General features: G+C 43.4%; 1 protein-coding gene and 2 long non-coding RNA genes across 5 annotated transcripts; 2 read left to right on the top strand and 1 right to left on the bottom strand.

The window, feature by feature from the left end:
* The first annotated feature begins 1,999 nt into the window (after window positions 1-1,999).
* LOC9268942 (serine carboxypeptidase-like 12) lies at window positions 2,000-17,012 on the top strand. 3 transcript variants are annotated; one of them, XM_015760257.3, is made up of 13 exons: window positions 2,000-2,269; window positions 2,403-2,548; window positions 2,631-2,833; window positions 2,950-3,052; window positions 3,201-3,238; window positions 3,416-3,517; window positions 3,763-3,846; window positions 13,608-13,757; window positions 14,578-14,649; window positions 14,748-14,869; window positions 15,516-15,629; window positions 15,768-15,813; window positions 16,803-17,012. In XM_015760257.3, the coding sequence occupies exons 1-13, from the start codon at window positions 2,073-2,075 to the stop codon at window positions 16,884-16,886; spliced, it is 1,461 nt and encodes a 486-aa protein (XP_015615743.3). In that variant the 5' UTR covers window positions 2,000-2,072; the 3' UTR covers window positions 16,887-17,012. The 3 variants fall into 3 exon arrangements, with proteins under 3 accessions (XP_015615743.3, XP_066161745.1, XP_066161746.1); XM_066305648.1 differs by having other exon boundaries at window positions 2,000-2,311; XM_066305649.1 differs by lacking the exon at window positions 3,763-3,846 and having other exon boundaries at window positions 2,000-2,311.
* Window positions 4,639-5,553, bottom strand: LOC107276260 (uncharacterized). The gene is made up of 2 exons (XR_001541152.3): window positions 5,392-5,553; window positions 4,639-4,969 (listed from the first exon to the last, which is right to left on the bottom strand). It is a non-coding gene; the product is annotated as an uncharacterized lncRNA (long non-coding RNA).
* A 6,011-nt stretch (window positions 17,013-23,023) lies between the features above and the next one.
* On the top strand, window positions 23,024-26,179 carry LOC112936895 (uncharacterized). Its single transcript, XR_003239360.2, has 2 exons — window positions 23,024-23,358; window positions 25,663-26,179. It is a non-coding gene; the product is annotated as an uncharacterized lncRNA (long non-coding RNA).
* Window positions 26,180-26,797: the final 618 nt, after the last annotated feature.

Raw genomic sequence — 26,797 nt, 5'->3', positions numbered from 1 at the left:
CTATATAGGATGAATTTGGCTACCATCCCTCCGCCGCCGCATGCCTCGCCCCGCCGCAACCTCATGCTGACCCGCCGCCGGTGACGCCATGGGCTGCTTGCACGGCCGCCCCTCCACCGCAGCCCCGCCGCGAAGGCTTCCCGTCGCCGCCTCCTACTGTTGCTGTTGCGGAGATGTACAAGCAGGGAGCGGATGCTTCTACGGAGGCGGAGGCTAACGAGAAGGGTGAGCAGCCGGCCGTCGCCGCCGCAGGTCCGCTGGTGAAGAGGGAGAGGCGTGGTCGTCGAGGTCGGCTGCCGCACGTGCACACGCATACCAAGGTGCGCCATCGGGGGGAGCTTCGCATACAAGACGCGCGGTGAGCAGGTCGCCGCTGGGTGGCCCGCATGGCTCTCTGCCATCTCCAGCGACGCCATCGACGGCTGGACTCCTCGCCGCGCAGCCACTGGTGCTCTGCTCCATGGTCACCTGCCCCACCGGCGCGGTCTGGATGAACGCAGCAGCAGGGGAGACCGTAGAAATAACTCAGCAACGGGAGGGCAAACTCGTCAATTCACTAGTTCCTTAATTTTGTCGAAGCTGTCGGAAACGACATATATAAAAAAGAAGGGTGAGGTATCAGAAAAAGAGATGGTACCAGAAAATAGCACAGAAAAAGAGATGGTACCAGAAAATAGCACATAATTTTTTCCCTTTTAACCATAAGTATATGTCTTTAGTTTTTCTTTGATTTGTAGCATCCCATTACATTTGAGGGGCTAAGTTCTCAATTTAAAAATGTTGCATATATCTGGTTGGATGTAGATATTTGCCATTTATTGGGATGGAAAAAAGACTAATTTATCCTTCTTCTACTCATCTTTCCCCTTTTCTTCCTCCCGTCGATCTTGCCAGTGCGTCAGTGGGCAGCCATGGTGCGGCAATGCAGCGTAGCAGCCAGCATGCAATGCAGTTGTGTGCAGTGCTGCTGCCGGGACTAAGGCTGACGCTGCGGCCAGCGCATGCGGCGCAACGATGGCGAGGTGCACAGCGCAACGGTGGCGAGGCACGTGGTGGCTGACATGGCTTATGGCGCAACATTTGATGTGGTTACTCGCCGTGGTGGTCGCACAGCTTCCCGGTAGCTTGCGTCGTACAACCTCATTGGCTGCACCTCGTCCTCATCCGCCGCAATCGCTGTCGGTCACCCCGCCACCGTCGCCACGGTCTCCGCTTCTTCGCTCGCTGAGCTAAATAGATCAGAATTCCAAATTCATGTTTGGTTACAATAAAGGATAAATTTGTCTTTTCACATCTCTAATCATGGCTAACCAATCGATTCAGATAGAAAATGTGACGGAAGTGCTACAAATTGAAGCAAAACTTGTGACATGTGCTTCTGGTTGAAAGGGGAATTTTCTTTTACCGGTGTTTTTTCTACATCGAATTTTCTCTTTATTTTTTTCACTGGTAAATAGAGTAGTATAATGGTCCTGCCACATTCCTTGTTGAGTAAATCTTAAAGATCGCTTTTCATCCAATTAAAAAAAAGAGGAAAGTGCGAGACCAGCTAGCACTTACAGAATCACAAGTACATATATAGGACAAGTACGTGCTTAATTCGTACTACTCCCGGTTGAATGAAATTTGATTCTCATAAAAAACAACGTAATACAGTATATGATAGATTCTAGTAGTATAAATTTGGACAGATTGTGATTAGATTTATAGTCCTACAAGATCTTTTCATATTTGTAGTAATAGGATATGCCAAATCTAATGCAGATTCGTTTTCTTTTTAAGAGACGGAGTACATGTAGGACAATGAAGTCTGATAGAAAGCAGTTCCAGGCGTCACTACTCGTCTGTACGAAATCTGACGACGCAGGGTCCAGACTCCACCAGTCCACCCTGTAATTCATGGCGAAGGACGAGGAAGGTGAGCACAGGACGAACAGCAACAGCAAGCTCGAAACTAATCCGGTGATAAATGCATGCGCCCCAACTTCCAACTCACAGTTCCTCCTCGTCATTCAAAGGAAAGTGGCAGGCAGGCTAGCTGCTCGGTTGACACACGAGCACACACAAGACAAATGCCGCCACGCCGGCCGGCGGCGCAGTGCGTCCGATATATGGCGGCGTTCTGGTTCATCATCCTCCTCGTCACTTTCTTCTCCGGCTTCGCTGCCGCCACCACCGGCGTGACCACGTCCACCTCGAACCAGAAGCCGACGTATATCACCAGCCTTCCGGGACTCGACGGCGCGCTGCCTTCCCTTCTCGAGACCGGGTACGTGCGTCCGTCCATGCCGATGACGATGGACGACTGTAGGTCTGTAGCTACGTGCATCCATTGAAAATTACATTTTCCCGCTGCTCTAGTTGGTGTGCAAGTCGTGGTGCTCGTGTCAAAATCTTGTCAGGTACGTGACCGTCGACGAGGAGAACGGGGCAGAGCTGTTCTACTACTTCGTGGAGTCGGAGGGCGACCCCGGCCGTGACCCCGTCCTCCTCTGGCTCACCGGCGGCCACCGCTGCAGCGTGCTCAGTGGATTGGTCTTCGAGATCGGTGAGCCATCCATACATATACCGATTAATCAATCCGCGTGCACTCTCCGTGCTACTACTGCTGATATGACAACGGTGGCCAGGCCCGGTGGAGCTCGTCAGGGAGCCGTATGACGGCATCAGCCTGCCGCGGCTGCGGTGGAACCCAAACTCGTGGACCAAGGTGGCTAGCATCCTCTTCGTGGACTCACCGGTCGGCGCAGGCTTCTCATTCTCCCGTGACCCCAACGGCTACGACGTCGGCGACGTCTCTGCTTCGCTGCAGCTCATCGAATTTCTCTACAAGGTACTAGCATAAACAGTCTGACATGCACCTACGTGCATGCACGGTGAATGTGTTGCCGTTGGTGGTTTCGTTGTTTCTGCTCGATTCATGCATGATCTCTCGGTCGTTTGACATAGTGGTTCAGCGCGCATGAGGATTACCTTGCAAACCCATTCTACCTCGGAGGAGGTTCATACGCCGCGAAGCTCGTACCATTCATCACCCAGAAGATCTCAGAAGGTACGTATATATGTAACTTCGCTTTCATTTTCTTTCTTTGGGAGTTTTTAGGCTCTTTTGCAGCGATCAGGTTTTCCAAATAAATGCTGTAAATTGTTTACTTACTTATGATTATCTATTAAAATTTCACTGGCTACTCTGCTTTCAGGTATTGAAGCTGGAGTGAGGCCGATTATTAACCTCAAGGTACTCTTCTAGTTACCTATAAGTTTTGCAATAACAGGCGAGGCCAATTATTGATCAGCAACACAGTTAGCAAACTCACATTATCCAACTTACAACCAACTATAGTATGAAGCTTATAATCTAGTAAAATAGTTACAATTGAGTATGGACCAATTTGTATTTCTGGGTGATGAACAGGGCTATACGGTCGGTAATCCCCTTACAGGTGATAGCATTGACTTTGATTCGCGAGTGCCATACTGCCATGGAGTTGGAGTAATTTCAGATCAGTTGTATAAGGTAAGAACCTTACTCTTTTAACTCAATAATCAACCACCATATATTATAGCCTAGTCCTCCCATGAATCGCTAGGATTTGCCCATTCATGTGTCACGGAGATGTGGGTGATTGAGAGTTAATTACTGACACATGCAACTTCAAACCCTAATGAATTAATTTGCTCCATCTGTGCATGCTACACTTGAGACTTCCTCCAGTAAGATTAAGTGATCTTTGTTTCTCACATGCATGTGGTCGACTCAAGACGATAATGGATAACTGCCATGGAAAGGGTTACAGTAACCCCAGGACTTTTATTTGTGCAAAAGCTATGTCCAAGTTCAACGAAGTAAGGAACATTACAATTTACAAATACCTAACCGATTTTGCAATACCCTATGTCGACTTGTTTCGCCAGTGGTTCAAGTCATCTTTTTAATTACTGTTGGATTGCTCTAAGATTCATGCTGTCAGTTTCTCACTGAGGACTACTACCGTGTGTTTCGCTAATATATGATGTTAGTTTCTAAATGTTTGTTGACCATTCATTTTAAACTTACTCTGTTATTGCAGCCACACAAAGTGGCGGCAAGAAAGAAAAGGGCAAGAAAGACTGATCATCCTGGCCTGTCTCCCTCTTCGTAGAAAAAAAATTAGGTATCATGTTTGTTTTATCAATTAAGGTACTACAAACATTACTTTTAGTTTTGCATATTTATATTAAAATTTAAAAAAAATATGTACACTGGATAAGGAGACCTTAGACATAAGGTCTCCTGTAATAGGCCCAAACACTTATCTTTAACGGGTTTGGGCTTGGTCAGTGATCAGTTGTCACTGGTGAGTCCAGTCACCTTTGATGGGTGACCGGCCCATCGGCCCATCAGAGGCACACTCACCTCTGACGGGTCCGTATTTTCCGGCCCGTCAAAGGTGAGGATCTCCACAAGCCAATGTGTAGTTGCAACCCGTCACAGGTAGACACCTTTGACGGGTGCATATTTTCCAACCCGTCATACCTGAGACTCACCTCCTACGAGTTCAAGATATGAACCCATCACAGGAATAGAAAGTCATCTTAAAAAAATGGTGCCCAGTTGCAACCATAGAAAATTGGTAATAGAAGCCGAAGAACTAATAATTAACCCCAAACATTTCAAACTAATTCCTTTCAAAAGATGGCAAGAAGCCGAAGAACTTACAAGGTTTACAATAGGAACCGAAAAACAAACTACAAAACTAAAAACTACTGGGAAACTACAAGGTTTGAGACACTGCATTTCAGGGAAAATGTTAAGATTCTAATTTTCTAGCTACATCACAATAAAAACATCTCTAGTATCTTCAAGAAAAACAAGACAAAAGTTCAAAGGTCTTCTTCTAGAATCAATTAATCTCCATTGGCAACACATCATGGGGCTTCAACAAGACCACACCCGATTCAGAAACTTGTAATCGATGACTTGCAACATCTGAAACAAAATCGTAAGCACATAAACACATTGATCAGTACTTGGGAGTGGATTAATCCGGAGGAGGAAGCTACGGCGGTGGCCGCAAGAGGATGGAGGAGGAGGGCGCTTGGGGACGGAAGAGAAGGCTGTCCGGCGCGGACACGGTCGCCTCCTAGAGGTCGGGGTTGACCGGATCCGGCGTCCCCTGACCTCTAGGAGGCTGGATCCAGTGTCCCCCAACCTCAACGGCGGTGGTGGCGATCGGTGCTCGAAACGGTGAGGACGACGGCCGGTGCTCGCGTGTGGAGTCGGAGGCCGCCACCGAATCCGGTCAACCATGACCTCTAGGAGGCGACCGCGTCCGCACGCCGTCGAGCCCTCCTCACTGCCGCCACGCACCAGATCGAGAAATAAGAGAAGGGGGAGGAGGATGGGGGTACCGCCGCCACCGCTGGCCGCCTAGCGCCGCCGCACCACCTCGCCGCTTCGCCTTCGCACCAGCGCCGCCGCCACGCGCCGCTGAGCCGCCGCCCACCGCCACCGCCGCCTCTCCCGAGGGCCGTCGAGTCCTCCGCCGCCCGGTCCCCTTTTCTTCTGTGGATAAGGGAGAGAGAGAAAGGCCCCCTTTTGTTTCTATGGATAAGAGGAGAGAGAGAGTGAGGGAGAGAGAGAGGATACTCTAGTCAAGCCTAGTCAATCCCCCCACCCACACCTGTGACGGCTGTATTGACGGGTCCGTTTGAGCTGAGTTAGCCTCACCTTTGACGGTTTATAAGGATGCAACCCGTCACAGGTAACTAGTCACCTGTAACAGGCCGGAAGTGGAAACCGCCAGAGGTGACTAATTACTTCTGACAGCTTTCACTTCCGGCCCGTCAGAGGTGACTAATTACTTATGACGGGTTGTAGAAGGATGCCTTACCGATGACGGCGTCCTGTAGGATCCGTCAAAGGTGACCCTCATCACTAACCGGTACTAAATCCCGTCACAGATATACCGTCAAAGACGTGAGGATCTAGTGTAGTGACAAATAGTCAAACCTATCAACAACATCGTCACTACAAGAATCTATTTAATCTATGACGAAAAAAATTCGTCATAGATCACTGAAAATTCGTCATAGAAATATGTCTGTGACAATTCTCTTATCGTCATCTATTGAGCGTCATAGATTAATTTTGCCGACGTTTTCTCCGAAATCGTCACGGATCAGTACAATCTATGACTTTTAAACCGTCATAAAACGCTTTTAGGCTCGTGTAGTCCAGCCCATGCCCAACCTTTGTGACAAAATTAAATGTCACAGATGGTTGCCACGTGGCGGCCAACATTGCAGGTGACATGGTCGTTGACACGTGTGTGTGATGACGTGTCACTGATGACGTGGCAGCTAAAGTTAGCAAATATTTTTAAACGGCCCATTATTTTTTTGACGGGCCATTAATTTTTTAACAGTCCATTAATTTTTTACAATGGTCCATTAATTATTTAACAGCGGCCCATTATTTTTTTAGAACTGGCCCATTTTAAAATAGGCCCATTTCAAAACTGGCCTATTTTGTCAACCAACTATCAGATCAAAGCCCACTAAACAGGCCCATTAAATTTGAGCCCACCAAATTCAATCCAATTTCACATACCATCTCAGATTCAAACCTAATAACAGATACCATCTCAGATTCAACTAATAACAGATACAATCATAATACAACAGAATTCAAACAATAGTTCATCTCAGATTCAACCTAATAACAACCTAATAACAGATAGTCTCAGATACTGACAATCAACCGAAGCTTAGCATTCTCCCTCTTCTCAGCTTTCAGTTCTGCACTCATCCTTGATCGCTTAGTGTGCATCCCAACATTCCGAAGGAACACACTCTTCTTGTGGTTGCGCTCAAGTACACTAGCTACAACCTGAAGCACAGACTTGGGTTGTTCGGGTGTAGCCATCCTTTTTCTCGCTGAAGTGGCACATTTTGAACAAATCAAACGCATCATGTTCTTTACCCTCATCCTCGTTCTTATATTCCTGAAAATCATGTTTATATGGTAGATTACTTAATCGGTGACAACACTTGATAGTAGGAAAAAAATGAAAATAAATAAACAGTGAACAAGAAGAAGGTTAGCATGCAAGTATGTACGTATAGATTTGCTGAAAGGGAGGAAGGAAAATTACCTGGAGAGAAATTGTGCAACTTGAGGTATATCCATGTCATTATATATTTTAGTAGCAAATGCCTCAGCTCATATGAACAAATCAAATGAGAGGTACTGAAGTCTATGACATGACAACTCACAAGAAATACTGAAGCCGCAGCAACTCTAACTCGCCATCGCTCTTGGTCGTTGCTACGGCTAACATGCATAAAAGAAATTAACAGATATAGCCAAAAAGAGACCCAACATACACATGGAATGAGTTAGCTTAGGCCTAGCAAAACTCACAAGCATAATAGGAGGACATAGACATAGCAAAATCAGAATTCCGGCAGTAGGCAAATCTTAGGCATTGTTGGACTTAGGCACAGCAAAACCTGTAGGATAGTATAGCAAAATCCTCTACCTTAGGCATTGCAAAAATAGTAACAGATTTGCCTAAGCCTAACAAGTTAAGATTTATCCATAGCAAAAGAGGTGTTACTTAGGCACAACAAAATCCTGATGTTATATATAGACATTGCAAAACAGTAAGAGTTATATATAGAAAAACATGTGAATGACTACATAGATATAGCACAAAAGTAAAAGTAATACATAACAAAAATCATGAGTTAGGCATAGCGTAATTGTTGGAACTAGACATAGGAAAATCAATGAGTTAGTAAAATTAACAGTCTCAAGATTAACATAGGCATAAAAAGGGAATATCTGGAGTGGGGTTGGCCCGGAGAGCGGCTACGAGAAGGACTGCTGCGACTGCGAGAGCGGCTGCAACCACGGCAGAGACGCCACCGCCATGGAAGCGGAAGCCGACGCACCACTGCTCCCCCCAGTCCTCCTGAACAGCCATGAACACACTACCATGAGCAAAACACATCATGCATGACCAGAACACAGCATGGAATTGGACGGAGGACGGAGATGGAGGCGGAGGAGCTCTCCACGGTGGTGGTGGAGGCGGTCGAGAAGGAGACCTCGCCCTTGGCTCGACTGGCCTGGCCCCCCCGACTCATCGGCTGCCTCCGCGTCCTCATCCTTCACACTCAGCACGGGGGGACCCGTCTCGGCCGGCGTCCTCCTAGGGCGACGCAGGCGACTCCCATGCCCTAGCCACTGCCGCCACCCTCCTCCTCCCATCCGCCTCGCCGCCACCCAAGTGGCCCACCATCAAATCATCTAGCTGTAAGGATGACGGTGGCGAGGCTCCTTATCCCCCCAGTAGCATTGTGGTTGGGGCACCTAGGCGCCCAAGGTGGAGGTTGCCTAGATCTGGGTCACCATGGTTGGATCCGATGAGGGGATGTTGGTGGGCATCTTTGGCCGTGGTGGTAGGCCGTGAGGTAACAGGAGTAGTAGAGTTAGCGGCTGGATGATAGGCAGTGATAGAGACAATTGCTGGTCCTCTAGGCGGTGATGGAGATTGTTGTTGGGTTACAGGAGACGGATACACGACCGCCGAGGTTGGATCCCTCCAGATCCGCTTGGTGGGGACAGGTGGTAGCGGTGACGGTAGTGACGACGCGGTTGGGTTACTTTGTGCCTGAACAGCTGCAGCAGTGGAGGAGAATGCTAGCAGGGTAGTGGGCGGTGGTGAAGGCAACAATGGGGGCTGTCGGATTTGGCATCCCCATATGCAGATCCAACGTGCTCTTGACCAGATCCGAAGAGGTGGCGGGATGGATGGCGTCAAGGTGGCGCGATGAATAGTGACGGCGTGTGGCTAGGAAGTGACATGGTGCCTTGATATGGCTTTCCCCGGCGAGGTGGCCCTCGGCAACAACGAGCGATGACGATGCAGGAGGGGTGACGAAGGCGGCAGTCCTCCCCTAACCCCTTCTCCTATCATGGTGACGGTGGCGGTGATGTGGTTTGTCCATTTGTGTCACTACTACAAAAACGGTTTTTCATGGCGTCACCCTAAAATTTTCGCTGGTGGCCATACGCGAAAACTGCAGCAACAAAGTAACAAGGGGTGGGGGGCTTCGGACCGCCAGCGAAAATTGATCTTCGCTAGCAACGGAGTTGAGCGGGCCACCAGCAAAGATGTCGCAGTTTTCGCTGACGGCGAACTTAAGACACAGCTAGAGAAGATGGCAAATTTTTGCTGGCGGGCGAGTGGCGTGGCCTCCAGCGAAGATGTAGCTATCTTTGCTAGTGGCCGACTTAAGCCACCACCACTCATATTGGCTTTACAAGCGGATAACTTAAGTGACAACCATCGAAAATTGATTTTCGTTGTCGGCTGCTGCTAAAGAGAACAGCCTGTGAAAATCATCGCCACACTAAAAAAAATAGTGACATTAAAAACCACCACCCACCTACTGCCTCCCTCTCCTCGCTCCTCCTCCTCCTCTCTAGATCCACCTACCCACCCACCGGCCACCGCCTCCTCCTCCTCTCAAGATCCCTCTCCTCCTCCCTCACCGGCGGCACTCCATCCCTCACCCAACGGCGGTCGTCGTACCCCTCTCCTCCTCCCTCCCCACCAGCGGCGTACAACGGCTCCAAGATGCTCTCGGCGATGGCGGCTCTCACGTCAGGATCTCTCGGCGGCGGGTGGTGGCACAGCAAGACCAGCGGTGGCACAACAAAGGGGATGCGGCGGTAGCGAAATTGCCCTCCCCTCACCTCCCCTCCTCTGTCCATAGGGGAGGAGGCCAGCAGTGGCACCCTTGCCCTCCCCTCTCCTCCTAGGCCTGTCTAGAGGGGAGGAGGCCGGCAGCAGCGGCAACAACATTAATAGAGGAAATGGCTTCCTTCACCTCCCCTTTTCCAAATCTGGCAGGAGGGGTGGCAGCCAGCAGATGGCCGGAGGTGGTGGCTTCGGCGACCGCTTGTCCCCAATGGCTTTGGTGGCTAGGGTTCTTGTGAATTGTGGGATACGCTGGGGAGCTAGGGTTTTAGTGATGAATTTTTATGTTCCGTTCTTCCATTTGATGCAGCGGTGATGCAGACGATTCGATTTGAATTTCATGTTTGATATGTGGAAATGGGATGATTAGATTTGAATTTCTTGTTTGATTCATGGAAGAGGGCAGCTGAATGCATATGGTTTTTTTTGTTGCCAAAATCCATCTGCACTGTCGGTCATCTTAACTCACCGCTTGCAAAAATTGGATTTCCACAGATGGTCGGTTAAACCTAGTTGCTTGCGAAAACCATTTTCACTGGCAGTTGGGCTAGGTTGCCCACTAGTGAAAATGATTTATCGCTGGCGGCTGGTTGCCGCCATTGAAAATGGTGCATTTTGGCCATTGGTTGCTGGCGGCAGTGCTGACCGTCGTAGAAAACCCAAGCTGGCTGCCAAGAAAAATCAATTTTGTAGTAGTGTATAGATAAGACGGAGAGACTGCGGTGCTCACTAGAGTGGTACTGATGGTGACAGCTCTCCTCCATCACGACGATGATCTACGGTGCTAGCAATGGAGGGATGTAGTGGCACTAGCGCGGTGTGACAATGTGCGGGAGACATGTCTCTTCCTCAGGATGGGACTCCTACATGGTGTCTGTCTGGCGATGGGGCGCTAGTGTGGCGGCTAGTGGGTGCAAGGGAAAGAGGTTCTCTGGTCGAAAGCCTAAGCTGTTTTAGGGTGAACAGCGGCAGCGTTTTCTAGCACTGCTTGGAGGCGTTGTTGTGAAGTCTTCTTCCTTCCCAATCGAATCCTTTGGGTGAAAACTTTGTCCTTGTTTCCAGGGATAGGCGATGGCTGCGCCCTAGGCGTCGCAGCTTTGTTGGAGGTATTGTTTGAAGGTCATTTCGCACTAATCTATTCTGTAGAGGGTTTGTTTTCCAGCTGTGGCGCTTTTGTCCACCATTTTGGCGGGTCCACGTGGTGGAGAGCAGATCCATGCTTCTCTCTCGCCCTCTCCCTCTCAGATTTGAGTGCAATGGGATGTTGTGTTCTTGTCTATTTCTCAGTGGCGGGCCATGTGTCGAGGCATGTGGCATGACATGTTGTATTTCCTTTTTCTATCTATAGCCTTCTAGGGCTATAGTCTTGTAAAACTTTTCTATTATATCAAATGATATCTCTCACTATCATGTGCGGGTTTCGTTTAAAAAATAGAATGGAGCTAGCTAGGGAGTATTAGGGCTCCCTGATGTTTTCCAATCCTGATTGTTGCAAATAATAGAAGGGAAAGTGTGGTAATTGCCAATCCGATTTTAGTGAAGGTCATCATCAACATCTCTAGTTCCCCAGTTTCTAGTACAGCTTACCGTGGGTGTCTCTTTTTTGGTGTTCCATAAAGTGGAAAGCGCGATAATTTAGGATGTACTAATAGATCCGAAATTTGGAAATTATAGAATTTTCAGAATTTTTTAATCCGAAATAATTAAATTTGTACAAATTTGGTCAATGATGGGGCGAAGGTTGGTGGGAGACCAGAAGGGTTGGCAAGAGGAGGAAGATCGAGAACTCCACCTCCCCGCATGGAAAAAGGTGTTGGCCATTAACGCGTGATTAATTAAGTATTAGCCCATAAAAACTTGAAAATGGATTAATATAATTTTTTAAAACAACTTCCCTATAGAAAACTTTTGCAAAAAAAACGCATCATTTATCAGTTTGAAAAGTGTGCGTGCGGAAAAAGAAGAAGGTGAGTTGGTTAAGAAGGGTGGAGAACATAGCCAGTTTTGAACTTACTTGGGTGTTGTGTCCATGCCTCTAATAATCTTTCAGCCTATCTTCTTATTGGTTCTCTATTCTACTGCTCCTCCGTGTAAATAATACTTGACATTTTGGATAAGAGTGATATCAAATATTAAAATATTTGACTATAAATATTTTCTTAAAATATATATATTACTTTATCATATATATAGATTAGTCTCAAAAAGTACTTTAATAAAATCATACATTTGTTGATATTTGTATCTATATTTTAATAAAAAGTATTGGTCAAAGTTGTTTCTTTAAACTGTATCATTGTTTAAATGGCAAGTATTATCTATCTAGAGGGACTAGTTTTTAATATGATTTGATAATAATAACCATTCTACCCATTTTAGATAAACCTGCAGTGGCCAGGGGTTTAGGATGGATAGATGGTTTTGAAGTAGATATAGTTGAGATGTCTTCGAAATATCCTTTGCCCTAGATTCAAAATTCTTTCCTATATCTTCCATTTAAATTTTTTGCTGATTTTTTAAATTTTATTTAGAGTGAATTGTACTTTGGGCAGAATTTGTCAGGAAGTTTTACTTTGGACCACCTTTCACATAATATTTTTCTTTGAACTACGTATTTTGGCCCTATTTCATTTTGGACCAGCCCAACTCTCTTAGCACATCAACAGCCTCAAGAACATCGACATGCTCATGTCGACGATCTTCCTAATTTACATATATGTCATGCTTTTGATGGATAAGTGATTGGATGTGACTACAGAACAGTATTAGGGTGATCTAAGAGCAATAAGGGTAAAGATACCTAATCCAAACTGAAAAACAAAGGATAATGGATGGCCCGAAGTAAAATCACTCTTATTTATTACCAAGCTTGCTATTATCTTAAAATCACAACCAAGTTTTACTTGTTACTACCTCCATCCCAAAATAATTATAATTCTATGTTGTTTAGCATATATTAAGGTTTGAAAAGAAAGACTATGGTGCCCCTCATTAAATAGATGTTTATGTGAGAGTGGGAAGATGGTTGAGGGTAAAATAGGGAGAAATTTAAATGAAAGATGATTGATGGGGCAATTAGTACTCTAGAATTACAATTATTTTGGGACAAATTTTGAATCCCAAAAATATAATTATTTTGGGACGGAGGTACTACAATATATTCTACTCCCTCTCTCTCTCTCCCCGTTTTAAATTCCTTGCCATTCTAGTTTTGTACTAGGTTAAGCATTTCTTTCCTTTGACTGTCAATTTGTAAAAGTTTATATAGATTAACATCATAAGATTATGATTTTAGATTTACCATCAAAAATACTTTCATAGAATATAACTCATGTATTGTTAAACTACATGAATCGTTAAAAATATATGGTGAAAATTATAAATATTTGTTTTAGGACAAAGATAGAATAACAAGTAATGTGAAATGGTGGGAGTATATATAGTTTTTAGCATGACGAGTGATATGAAAATGTTTTGTTTGGCCATAATAAGTTTTACGTATTCTCCTTTTGCCCCGAATAATTAGGATGTTGTATACTATATCGTCCAAATACTCATTTTGTTTGTCGATCAAATTATAATTTAACTGACGTGTATATCCATTATACTAAATCCCATGAACTATGGGATATAGAAGTGTAACACCATATCACTAAAATCTATATTACCCTGGCTCTACATATTAAGAGAGATACTATACTAAATTCCATGAACTATCACATACCAAGTTAACTCGTGTGTTTATATTCTAGTTATTTTGCTGCTCTACTTTTGCTTGAAGTGAGATCACGAAATAATTACATACTTACATACCTAGCTAATGAAGTTGGCATCCATATTGATGTTTCACTGCAGCTATTCGATGAAATCTCTGCGCCCCACATTCTGCATAACAAGTGCATCGCGGTGTCTCCAGGACCAAGTGATGTAAGTAGAAGAAAGATCTTGAACGAGGAGGTTGACTTACTGCAAAACCCACCACCTCGTCCTCCGATTGAATGCATTGTAAGTTGATCAATTGTAGTTCAATACAATTGGTGAGAATTAATAGTTATTTATATAATAGTGTCATTGTTATTTATCCCTTTTTTTAATATAAATAAATAACTATTATTATGACATTGTATCGAGTATCCCCATAGAAAATAAATAAAGTGAATCAGAGAGTAGAGTTAAAATTTCACGAGACCTAAGATTTTCACAGTACTACATTATATTATGTAAAAGAGAATAAGTTTTATAAAATTACAGATACTTAACCAAACTATCACAAAATAATATTTTGCACCAAATTTATCACAAAACTACATATTTAAGAGTATATATATATATATATATATATATATATATATATATATATATATATATATATATATATATATATATATATATAACAAACCTACAGATTTAATGTTCAAGTTATCACAGCACTATAGATTTTGGAGTATAACTACTGTTATGTTGGAGCTGTAAACGTTTGTAACTGTGATTAAATTCACACCAAATCTATAGATTTGTGATAAATTTTCTATCTAATATGTAGTTTTGTGATGCTTCATCTTAAATATATAGTTTTGTAAAAGAAACTGGTACTAAATATGTTGACTTGTGATAAACACCTTAAAACTTTAGTTTTGCGATAATTTAATCAAACTATCTATAGTTTTATCAAATTTACTCTATATATAAACCTTCTATATATCAACCTAGCTTGACAAATAAAATTGTTTAGCACTGACAAAAGAGCTTGTTCGCTTTTTCCTACATACATTATGGGAATGTTCCATTTGAATGAGCAACTTTTCAATTTCTTGGGAAAATACAGGAGTACCCGCACTATCTGTTGTATTTTTGGGTTAACAATAATGCCACACGTGAAACTCTTGGGATCAAGAAGGTAAATTAATAGATTTTGTCCATTTCAATATAATAGTTTATACATGTAGTTTAGATATCAAATGTTGTTTTTTTTATCTTCCTGTCCTAACAAATTAGGGGACCGTGAATGAGTGGGTGAGGTGCCACCAAGGGGATCTACCTTATGATGAGGATATCGTAAACGGCATAGAGTATCATCGTAAGGTTGCATCACTGAATTACCGAACTTTGGTATATAGGTATGTATGGTTCAAACTATATTTGCATAGGGAAATTAAATAGATCTGTATTTTTCATGATAAATAGAAATTGTGTAGTTACCTTTACAGCAAATTGGTAATGGAATTCGCAAGTACCGAATATTCATTTATGTATTTGGAGTAATGTATCTTAATTTGAACCCCTAACTAGCTATTGTTTCTTTTGACACTTGATTACATAAAAACTGAAATAGAAATTACCAATAGCCAAGAGGGATCACACCATATGTAGAAAGTACTCGTGCCACATCATGTTGCCGCTGTTGGCCCAAAACCAGAGATTATGGGTTTGGCTCTGATACCACTTGAGTGTGGCTCTGATACCACTTGAGTGTGCACAAGCTTTGGCTCTGATACCACTTATTGGCCCAAAACCGGGTGATGTTGGCCCAACTGAGAGAAAGTCTTGCTACACCCCAAAAGCTAGCTCAAAAGGTGAGGGGCTCCCCTCACTTTTAAGTTGGTTCAACTCCTTCTAGATAAGCAATGTGGGACTATTCCCAACAGTCGCAGCTCACCGGCCGGCCTGTTTTTACTTGCTTTATTAATTGTCTCATTTTTTAATCCACTCGAGAGATGTTTTTTTTTCACTAATTTCTCATCCCTTCCTATTTTATTTGGATAGTGGCGACCATGATGCTGTTCTGCCATTTCTTAGTACCCAAGCATGGGTGAGATCACTCAGCGACCACATTGTGGATGACTGGAGGGCCTGGCATCTTGATGGCCAGTCTGCAGGGTCAGATATTTGCTTCAGCATATTAGTTCATTTAATAACAGGCCACTTCAGAATATTTTTAGAATACATATAAAGGTACAAACTATTTTGAACAATAATACTTATGCATGTGTGCTCTGAAATGTAATTGATTCGCAGATTCACCATGACGTATGGAAACAATGTGACGTTCGCTACTGTGAAGGTAAAAGCCCACATATTTTTATTTCCTCTATGCATAGTTTATTATCGTTTCCAACCAAAGCTAGCTCTTTATATGCCAGTATCATTTAGAGAAATACTTCAAATTAAGGATGTATAAGTCATTGAAAATTCTGTTATGCTATAGTTTTAAATACGAATGCAACGTTTCAATTTCCAAGATACTAAACAATATTAAAAATTATTCAAATAAATAAAGAATTAAGTCTTGCTTGAGTGTATACACCGCTAGAGATTACTATATGAATTTATCATAATCATTTAAAGAAATCAATTAAGGATTTGTCCCTTGAGTTATTATAATACCGTCTTATTTGTGAGTCCGAAGAAAAAGCCATGTTGGTAATCTCATGATAGCTTTGATGTATTAGGCTGAGTTCAGGAGGTGGAGTAACTCCACTTCCCCACACGGGAACGGTGTTGCCTATTAACACGTGATTAATTAAGTATTAGTAAAAAAGAGCTTGAAAAATGGTTTAGTATGATTTTTAAAAGTAAGTTTCCTATATAAAACATTCGCAAAAGCATGCGCACAGAAAAAGAAGAATGTGACTTGGGAAAGAAGGGGAAGAACACAGCCTTAGGCTGCGTTCGGATGAGGAGGTTCCCAGCCCCTTTCCCTCGTATTCCGCGCGCACGCTTTTCAAACTACTAAATGGTGTGTTTTTTGCAAAAAGTTTCTATATGAAAGTTGCTTAAAAAAATCATATTGATCCATTTTTGAAAAAAAAATTGCTAATACTTAATTAATCACGTGCTAATAGACTGCTCCGTTTTCCGTGCACAGGATTGGGTTCCCAACCCATGGTATCGAACACAGCCTATTCTAAGTAGTGTCCACCACAAAGGCTATTCTAATCAATTAGGTAATCCTAGGTTGTACAGTCAATGTGGGTAGCTTGCAAACAAAAAATTGACTATTAATTTTTGTATCTTTACTACAACAATATGTGTTAAATAATTTAATTTCAGGGCGGAGGACATACTGCACCAGAGTACCAGCCAGAGAGATGTTTTGCAATGTTCAGCCGTTGGATTTCCAACAGGCCACTTTGATCTGCGTACATTTGATGTAATCTAGGTATTTAACTTCAATAATGGTGAACTGGACTCTCCACATCATGCTGAGGAACACATGTGCACTTTCTAGTCTTATATAAAAAAGCTTATGGTTTGATGTAATGGATGGATCGCATGGTGATACCAAATCCAGATCACTAGTGCTCTGTTTTGTCTTCAAGGATTGGGATTGGTTTTGACGGTATTTGATTCTTTTCCATTTTTTCTTTAAATGAACCACACACCAGGAAATGCAAGTTTCATATTAATACAGTAAGAAAAAAAAAGATTACAATCCTGAGAGGCTATAATCATAAAAGAAAAAAAAGGCACAGCACCATCCACCACGAAACTGACGACCCCTATATACCACCTCGAGGAAAGAACTCACCAAGCCAACCACCGCTAAGCGTGACTTATCACCAACAACTTTACAAAGGGACATAGATGCCGCTCCGCAACAACTTTACAAAGGGACATAGATGCCGCTCCGCCCTACCACAGCTACAAGCTACAAGCAATCCACGAACTTCTAGTCGTCCCTGCAGAGAAGGGGTTGTCAAGGAGAAGGGCAAGAGAGAAGAAGATTCACTCGTCCCTCGTGCAGCAACAACGATGGTGACTTCCAAGAGTATAGCCAAAAGTCAAATAAATTGAAGTCGAGAAGAAACAGAAATAGGATCTCCTAGACAACGCCTCGGTCACGATGCCAATAAACACAAGCAAATAGTACATGAAAAGTAGTCAAAGAGGAAGAGATAGATGACAACATGTGGGTCCTTTATTTAGAAAGGGGAAATTATGAGAAAATGGCGAGGAGATTATGGGAAAATGATGAGGGATGAGTGTGAAATAGATTTTTGCAATCAATTGAAGGAGAAAATGCATGGGAAGGCATATCGACGTGGCGGTGATGCTAGGGTTCCAGCCGACAAGAAAAAACGATGACGAAAAAAGGAAGCTTAGCACGTGCGTAACAAAAATCTGCGACGGAAAAAACCGGATTAACAAAATAAAAGGAAGCAAAAAAAAAAAGAGAGCAAGCATCAAACAAGCCTGCAACGGAAAAAACATCGAAAAAAAATTCGAATCGACCATAAACAACAGGAAACCTTATAGATTTTTTTATTATATATATAATTATCGGTAGGTATAGGTAGATATAAACATGGGAGAAATAGAACAGATTGGAAGCATAATAAATTGCATCCTCCATTACGTGTTCTTTTTTATTAAGAACTAAAAAAAATACCCGTGCGTTGCAACGGGTGAAGGATTTTTTCTTACAAAATCATAAGCTGCAATTAGAAATCTGATCGTCTCAAGTTAGCATGTGAGTATGTCTATTTAAAGAGATTTGTAAAAAAAAGCGAAAGAACTTAAAAATGAATCAAATAGGGATATGTATTTTAAAAAAACGAATGGACTTAAATACCGACTCAAAAAGGATTACGTACTGAAGTACTGGCAAAAACATCTTCAATTTTTATATCTTTTAATAATTAGTTAAGAATAAATAGATTAGATTAGAGATAAATAGATATATAGGGATGATGCGTTTTTTCTGCCCCTTTTACCATATAATTTTTGCGTTGCCTACCAATGAGATTTTTTTCGCTGCTTTTTATTTTCTGACGTTGTTTTATTGGCTTTTTTGTCGCCACTTTTTTTTCATTGATTACGAATCAGCCTTCTTTTTCGCTATTTTGTTGGACGGCGTTTTTTCCGGTCTTTTTTTCCGGCTCGTTTTTATATGGCATTTTTTTTGCACGAATCGGACCTCTTTTTGGCTATTGTTTTTGGACGGGACTTTTTTTTCGCACGAATCGGACTTCTTTTTCGCTATTATTTTTTACGGCGTTTTTTTTGGGCTTTTTTTTCAGATGGCGTTTTCTTTTTCGCGTGACTTTTTTTTCACACGGAGGATGGAAACATTTTAGACTTTTTAAGTAGTACTAGCAATAGTGCCCGTGCGTTGCAACGGGAAAAACACCGTTTGATAGTGTGACACCTTAAAAACCTCAAATCGGTAAAAATCAAGTCTAAATTGATATATTAACAAATAGGTAGAACCGAGTCTAATTTGATGAATTAGCATAGGATTTAGGATTTAGTTTTAGATTTATTTTTCGAGCCTAGTTAGGAGTTTATCCGACGAAATTTAATTTAAAAAATCTGAGCTTTGATCAAATTTACTTTCGGCCCAGGTCCTCCCAAGACGACCCAAACTTGGGCTGGCCATCTTCGGCGAGCCGAGTCAATTCGACAGCCTGCAAGTCGAGCAGCTGACCACGGCACATATGCGGGGACGGTCCGATGCACTTCCACAGCCCATTGGGCGCAGCGTAATCTGTTGCTGCGGCGGCGGCCTGACGCTAGGCAAATCTGAGCCGTTCGATCTATTGGACGGCTCCGATCGTCCTCTTGCCGAATGAAGTGCCAACCAGGAGAGAGGGGCAAAACCCTAGCTCCCAAATCTCTCTCTCTCCTGATCCTATTTCTCTTCGGCGATAAGCGAGCGGAACAATGGCGAAGGCGGCGATGGCGGTTTGGCAAGCTAGTGCACGCGTGCGGTAATGACCGCCGAGCAGCTCCTGCTTTGCCGGCTGTGGGGCGCACCTGAGGGCGGCACAAAGCCGTGCCACGGCGTCGGTGGTCTGGCTAGGTGGGCGCGCAAACAGCGACGAGCACCGAGCGGCATGGACCTCTAGGCGGGAGGGGCGACGCCAAGCCGACGCTTCCCGTCTTCGGCAAGGTATGGTGGAGGGGTGCTCCAGCACAACGCGCGCACAGGGAACCCGACACGACTACGAGGAGGTGAAGGTGTGGTGGTGCCGCTTCCCGAAAAGCTCCGGTGAGCTTTGGGACTTCAAGTCCGGTAAGTAATCCGAACCCTTAGCTTAATTGATTTTGACTGTTAGGGTTCTTACCTGAAATTAGGGTTCTTCGAATTTGGGGAATTTTGTCAGGAAATTTCAATCTATTTTATTCCCTCTTTTTGAGTTAGGGGAGTTTCAATATCGTTTATCCTCTTTTAATTTTAGGAACTTCAATCTAGTTTATCCCTTTGCTCAATTTCTTTTTTTTTCTGCTTTGGCTAGTGTTTCATCGCACGGACGGGGACGGAGGGCGCTGCTCGGTCCCCTCGGAAAGATTGAGATTAAGATAAGATAAGATTTTTACAGACGACGGAAGTAAATTCAATCGTAAGATACTATTTTATTCTTTTTTGTTTTAATTTTTTTTTTGCCTTTTTCCGTTTCGTTATTACGGACGATGGAAACGTTTTCAAGTTTTTAAGTAGTAGAGATAGAGACATATACTACAATGTCACGCATAATAGTATTTATTTTTTTACCGCGTCACATATAATTCCTTTTTTTTGGAATTGTACCGAATTCGTTTTTGTCCGCTTTTTTTTACCACGTCCAAAGAATCGATTCTTTTTTTTGCCTTTTTTTCACCCGATTTCTTTTCGCCTGGTCTTTTCACCCGATTCTTTTTTTTTTATCGGACAGTCCTTTTTTTTCGCCTTTTTTTACACGGGATCGGATTCCTTTTTTCCCCGGTTTTTTCTCGCCCGATTTTTTTTCACCTGGTTTTTTTGCCCTTTTTTATCACGTCCACGGAATCGGATTCTTTATTTTTTTACCCTATTTTTCGCCCGATTTTTTTTATCATACAGATTTGGTTTTTTTTCGCCTTTTTTTACATGGGATTGGATTTGTTTTTTCCCGGTTTTTTCTCCCTGATTTTTTTTCGCCTGGTCTTTTCGCCCGATTCTTTTTTTTTATCGGACAGTCGGTTTTTTTTATTTTTTTCGCCTTTTTTTACATTGGATCGGATTCGTTTTTTCCCTCGGTTTTTTTCGTCTTCTTTTACTGCAGTCACCGAATCGGATTCTTTATTTTTTACCCGATTCTTTTTTTTATCGGACAGAGTCGTTTTTTTTGGCCTTTTTTTACACGGGATCGGATTTGTTTTTTCCCTAGTTTTTTCTCGCCTGATATTAATCGCACACGGACCTTTTTCTCTTCTTTTTACGTGAACTCAAAGGGAGTCGGATGTATTTTTCACGGGAGTCGGATTTTTTTTTTGTTTTTTTACAGTTTTTCTCGCTTTGTTTTCTGTTTTCTCGCTTTTTTTTCTTTCCTACGGACGACGGAAACATGTTGTATTTTTTAAGTAGTGTATATATATATATATATATATATATATATATATATATATATATATATATATATATATATATATATATATATATATATATATATATATATATATATATATATATATATATATATATATATATATATATATATATATATATATATAGATAGATAGAGATAGAGATAGTAGAAGTAGAAGTAGATAGATAGATAGATAAAAATGAAAATACAAGCATATTACATGGTTACGGAAAAAAAAAGAAACTAGCATACCAACGCAGCAACGCTAATGTTCGTGAGGCCATCAAGCAAATAAAATGGAGGTAGCTTGTATTTGTATGCAATTTAGATGTACTAGCAAAATGCCCGTGCGTTGTACCGGTAATGATATGGTGACTGAAATTTGACTTGAACTATTTATATGAAGAAAATGAATTGTAATTTAATGAAATATAAATTTTCTGCAATATTAATTATACTCTTTGAAATTATAACAAAAGTAGTCGTGCGTTCCAACGAAAAGAAAAAAAAAAGATAAAATTGAATTAAAACATATTAAATTCTAATTAGATGAAATACAAATTTTCTGAAAAATTTTGGTATTTTTAAGTAGGTAGGTATATAATTAAATTAATTTATAAGTAAAGTAAGTGCGATAAATAAAATGTTATGGTTGGATTTAATTTTTATTAAATTTTCTATATTAATTACACTCATTGAAATTTTCTTAGAATTTACATAGCTTCATTGCTAATTTTGATAATACAAATATCATTTTAGTATTTATTTAAATAAAAATCTTTTTTTTCTCTATGGGCTTTTTTCAGCCCATTTTCTTCTTCAGCCCGCAAGCGACCAAAGTCTACTTAATACCCCCATACTCCTTCTCTCACTTGGTGGACCGCCAGCCCGCGTGCGGCTCAAGTGGTGTGGCCGAAACCCTCGATCGATCTGAGCTATTCGTTTGGATGGACGGCTCAGATCAGTTCCATATTGATGAAATCCCTAACCCTAACACTAACCCTCTCCCTCCCTCTCCCCTAGCCGAGCCGAGCCGGCCGCCTCCCCGACCCCCGACGCCACCTCTCCCCCTCTCCCTCTCCCCACTAGCGCCGCTTTCCCTCCCATCCCCTCCGGCGGCGCCGCTCCCTCTCCCCCTCCCCCCAGCCAGCCGCCTCCCCTGCCACCGGCGTCGTCTCTCCCACCACCGGCGTCGTCTCTCCCCCCCACCGGCGCCGCTTCCCTTCCCTTCACCCTCCCTTCTCGCTGTCACGGCGCAGCGACGGCGGGGTGCGGCGGAGACAGCGCCCTCCCAACGGCTGCGTCGACAGCGTCGGCGGCATCCGTGCTCCCTCTCCCGCTCTCCTTCCCGTCTCGCCGGCACGGCGCAGCGACGGCGGGGTGCGGCGGAGACGGCGGCGACGGCCATCCCTCCCCCTCTCCCTGTCAGCCTCGACGGCAACGACGTCCTCCCAACGGCGGCGTCGGCTTCGTCCGCGGGTGGATCCGTCGGCAGTGGCGGCGACCGCTGGCGGATTCGGGCTCCCTCCGCGCCTCTCTTCTCCCTTCGGCAACAGTGGTGGCGTAAGCTACCGCCGATTTTTTTAGTTTTTTTGCATTTTTTTTCATGTCTATTGCTAACCAAATCGGATTGCGTACGGACGAAAACACGGATAAAAATTAGACGTGACGAAAGGAAAAACACGAATATTTATATTAGTTATAGATAGATATATTAGAAAAATATTATTATGTTTCTATTATATTTCAAATTTTACACGAATGATGCGGGGACAGCAGCACTGCATGCAGCCACGTTTCCAGCTTTTCGCAGAGAGAAGAATTCAACGCAAAGAAGCTCGAAAAAGAAAAAAAAAATGAAAACAGGGGGCCCGTCGAAAGCAGCCCATCCTCAGCCCATAGTCCAACACCACTAATCCCTAATTCCGTCCTCTCCCTCCCACTACCCTCAGCCGCCACCAACCAGTCCATCGTCGCATCCTCCGTGCAAGCAGCAGCCGGCTCGCCGCCTCTGCCCCTACCTTCTCCACTCCTCTTTCTCTCATCTTCCGCCCCAAGCTTGCACTCTCATCCTGCCCGTCGTGGTGCGCCCGCGGTGCATTTTGCCTCATGTGCACTCCGAGACACTGCAACGACGGTGAAGAGGAGGAGAAGGCGGCTACAGTGACCATGGAGATGGTAGATCTGGCGGTGGGCGGCTAGCAAGGTGAAGGCTAGCTATGGGTCGAGGGCAGCAGCCAGCAAGCAAGGCGGAGGTCCGATTTGTCGGAGCCAGCAAGGTGGAGTCTCAAACTCTTAGGTCCGATTTGTCGATTACTTCCTCTTGCAATGCTAATTTTGTTTTTATTGGGATGGGTTTGATTTCTTCCATGGATCCCTCTGCTTTGACTATAATTGAATTGGTGTGGATTAGAGTCCAATTTGTGTGGATTAGAGTCTAATTTGACAATTCAGTGTTCTCTTTTCTTTTCAGTTTCGTGTATGAACTGGGAATTGGAAATTTAGAGACGATCTAGTTGTGTAGGAAATTTTGGGGTCCAAATTGACAAACTTAATGTTCTCGCTTCAATTTCGTGTACGAGTTGGGAATTGAGAATTTGGAAACGATCTAGCTACGTGGGAATTTTTGATTTTGTTCATGTGTTTATGCTTGACTTTTCCCTGTCTGATTCTGAGGATGCACGCAGCTGTGAAAGCGCATTGTGACGGGACGAATCGAAGTGTGACGATTGGAAAATTACGATTTTTTATATTAGGTATAGATATAGAAAGGATTGAGGAGGGAAGGAAACTGTGGAGTGTGGACACAATCGACCGGAGAAATCAACTCTCCTTTGCTCATGACCGAGGCAGACTCGCTTTTGATGGACGAACGCTGGCGGAAGCAGAAAAAAAAAATCAATACGGACACGATAGGACGAAATCGTGACGAGGACAGACGAAACGTCCTATGAATATGGAATTATTTTTAATTTTTATAATAGGTAAAGATTATGATAAGATGCATCTAGCAATCGTAAATGGATTCGGATGAGGTACCAAAATCTTGACAAAAGCATCTTCAACTTTTATAATAGTAGATGTTTTAGTCTTTTTATCTCTCGTCTAGATTTACTAGCATCAATTAGATACTATCACCCTTACAAGTCACTTGTATTTTCACATTCACCCCTACAACTTAATTAGGTACAAAGACCCCCATAACTCAATTTCCCTTCTAACTTTCCCTCCATCAGAATTAATTGATCTCTCCTCGTTTGCTCAATTTCTCATGATTTCATCTTGTTTGTCCCAGTTTCTAGTGACCCGTGAGCCTCCATGGGAGCTATGTTTATAGGGGTGGACAAAAAGCTCGGGCTCATGAGCTTGGCTCGGGTTTGGCTCGAGCTCGCGAAGCTCGGCTTGGCTCGAAGACTAAACGAGCCGAGCCCAAGCTGCCTCCTGAGCTCGTTTGTAAATCGAGCCGAGCCCAAGCTAGCTTGCAAGCTGCTCGGTAGGCTTGTCAAGCTTGTGCAAAATCTGACCTGGCCCATTAACAGGTCTGGCCCATGAGAAACCCTAACCTATTATGCGTACAGCACAGGCACTGAGGCACAGAAACCCTTCCCTTCCCAGTTCCCACACGTCCACGCCGCCATCATGAGTCAGCGATGGTCGAGGGCGAGGGGCATCTGGACTGGGCGACAGGGCGTGAGGAATCGAGGGCTTGAGGGCCTCACCGGCGCCGCCGGCCGCCGGCCGCCACCTCCCTCCCCTGCACTGTCGGCCGCCATCTCCCTACCCTGCGCCACCGGCCACCGCCGCCGAAGGCCGCCACCTCCCTCCCCTGCGCCGCCGGCCGTCGCCTCCCTACCCTGCGCCACCGGCCACCGCCGCCGAAGGCCGCCACCTCCCTCTCCTACGCCGCCGGCCGCCGCCTTCCTTCACTGCGCCGTCGGCCGCCGCCTCCCTCCCTATTCCTAGAGGCCACGCCGCTCGACGCCCTCTGTGCCGCCGGCCCGCTTCCTCCTCCCCGTGCGCGGCTGCACCGCCTTCGGCCTCCCTCCTCAGCGACGCTCGTCGACAGTTCAAGCTGGCTCGAGCTAGCTCGAGCTTTGGAACGAGCCAAGCCAAGCTGCCTTTTTGCTCGTTGTATTTATCAAGCCAAGCCAAGCCTGTCCCTGACAAGCTTTCACAAGCCGAGCCGAGCCTGGCTCGGCTCGTTTCCACCCATTACACCATGACACAATGACAAGGCGAGCACATTTAGGGCATGTTTAGTTGGCAAAAGATTTTGCCCCTGCAATGTCATGTAGAATATACGGACACATATTTGAAGTATTAAACATAGTCTAATAACAAAACAAATTGCAGATTTTGCCTAGAAACTGCGATATGAATTTATTAAGCCTAATTAATCCGTCAGCAAATATTTAATGTAGCATCACATTGTCAAATCATGGCGCAATTAGGCTTAAAAGTTTTGTCTTGCAATTTCCTGAAGAACTGTGTAATTGGTTTTTTTTGTCTGCATTTAATACTCCATGTATATGTCTAAACATTCAATGTAACAGCATGAAAAATTTTGTTTGGGAACTAAACAGACCCTTAGAAATGGTGATGGGTGGAAGACCAGAAGAAAACGAGGTGGAAGTTTCTTACATGCTACTAAAAGAGTACTACTCCATCCGTCCCAAAATAAGTACAGTTTTAACACTTTTCATGCTCAACGCTCGACCGTTTGTCTTATTTGAAAAACAATTATGATTAGTATTTTTATTGTTATTAGATGATAGGAATTCCTAGATGATAATACATGAATAGTAATTTATGTGTGACTAATATTTGTAATTTTTTTTTATAAAATTTTCAAATAAGACAGATGGTCAAAACGCGGGATACGGATATCTATAGCTGCACTTATTTTGGGACGGAGGTAGTATCAAATTTGAAACTGACTTTACTGCTTTGGATTTTGGACCCTTCAGGACTTGAAACATTTTGGGACATGTTTGTTGTTGTGATGTTCAAAATTCGAATAATGACTGACAGTTAACTACACAAGAGACCAGGCTGAGTTGGTTTCCAAATTTTCCCAACTCACCTCTCTCTTTTTTATCATGACTGAAAGATATTGGTTTGTTTTTTAAAAAAAATTCTATACGAAAGTTGCTTTAAAAATCATATTAATCTATTTTTTATAAAATTGATTAATATTTAATTAATCATACACTAATGAGTTGCTCCGTTTTACGTCCGCAAGGGACTAGTTCCCATCCACAAGTGCCGAACACAGCCCATGTGTCATGCTGCACCCTTGCGCTATGATTCCTATCACACCACCATGTTGAAGGTTGACATGGGTCATGAGAAATTGAGCAAACGAGGAGAGAAATTAGTGAAAAATGAAGGGAGGGGAAGTTAGAAGAGAAATTTAGTTGTTAGGGGTCTTTTATATCTAATTGAGTTGACGAGGGGAGGATGAAAATACAATAGGGGATATTTGGATTTTTCCATATGAAATTAAGATATATATAAAACACGATCCCTTTTAAAATACCTACCACCACACGTAGCATTAGTAGTGTAGTAGGATCTAAATCCGAACATTGATTATTATGGACATTTTAGGTTTTTTCTTAATTAAGGTGGAAGGGTATTTTAGTGTTTTTGTTGTGGTCCGAATCGGTCGAAAAGATGGGCTGCTATTGATCGGCCCCAGCCGCCCTACTCTCGCGA

The sequence above is a fragment of the Oryza sativa genome, chromosome 11 (genome assembly GCF_034140825.1).
Source record: "Oryza sativa Japonica Group chromosome 11, ASM3414082v1".
Classification (NCBI taxonomy): Eukaryota; Viridiplantae; Streptophyta; class Magnoliopsida; order Poales; family Poaceae; genus Oryza; species Oryza sativa.
Note: the sequence above shows the minus strand (reverse complement) of the source record. Positions and strands in the feature narration are given on the sequence as shown.

Bases quoted from the DNA above. Each gene is read 5' to 3' on its own strand.
- LOC9268942 (XM_066305648.1), top strand. From the start codon at position 2,073: ATGCCGCCACGCCGGCCGGCGGCGCAGTGCGTCCGATATATGGCGGCG. The intron at 3,053-3,200 runs GTACGTATATAT...CTCTGCTTTCAG, and splicing joins CACCCAGAAGATCTCAGAAG to GTATTGAAGCTGGAGTGAGG. The intron at 3,518-3,762 runs GTAAGAACCTTA...GGTCGACTCAAG, and splicing joins TTTCAGATCAGTTGTATAAG to ACGATAATGGATAACTGCCA.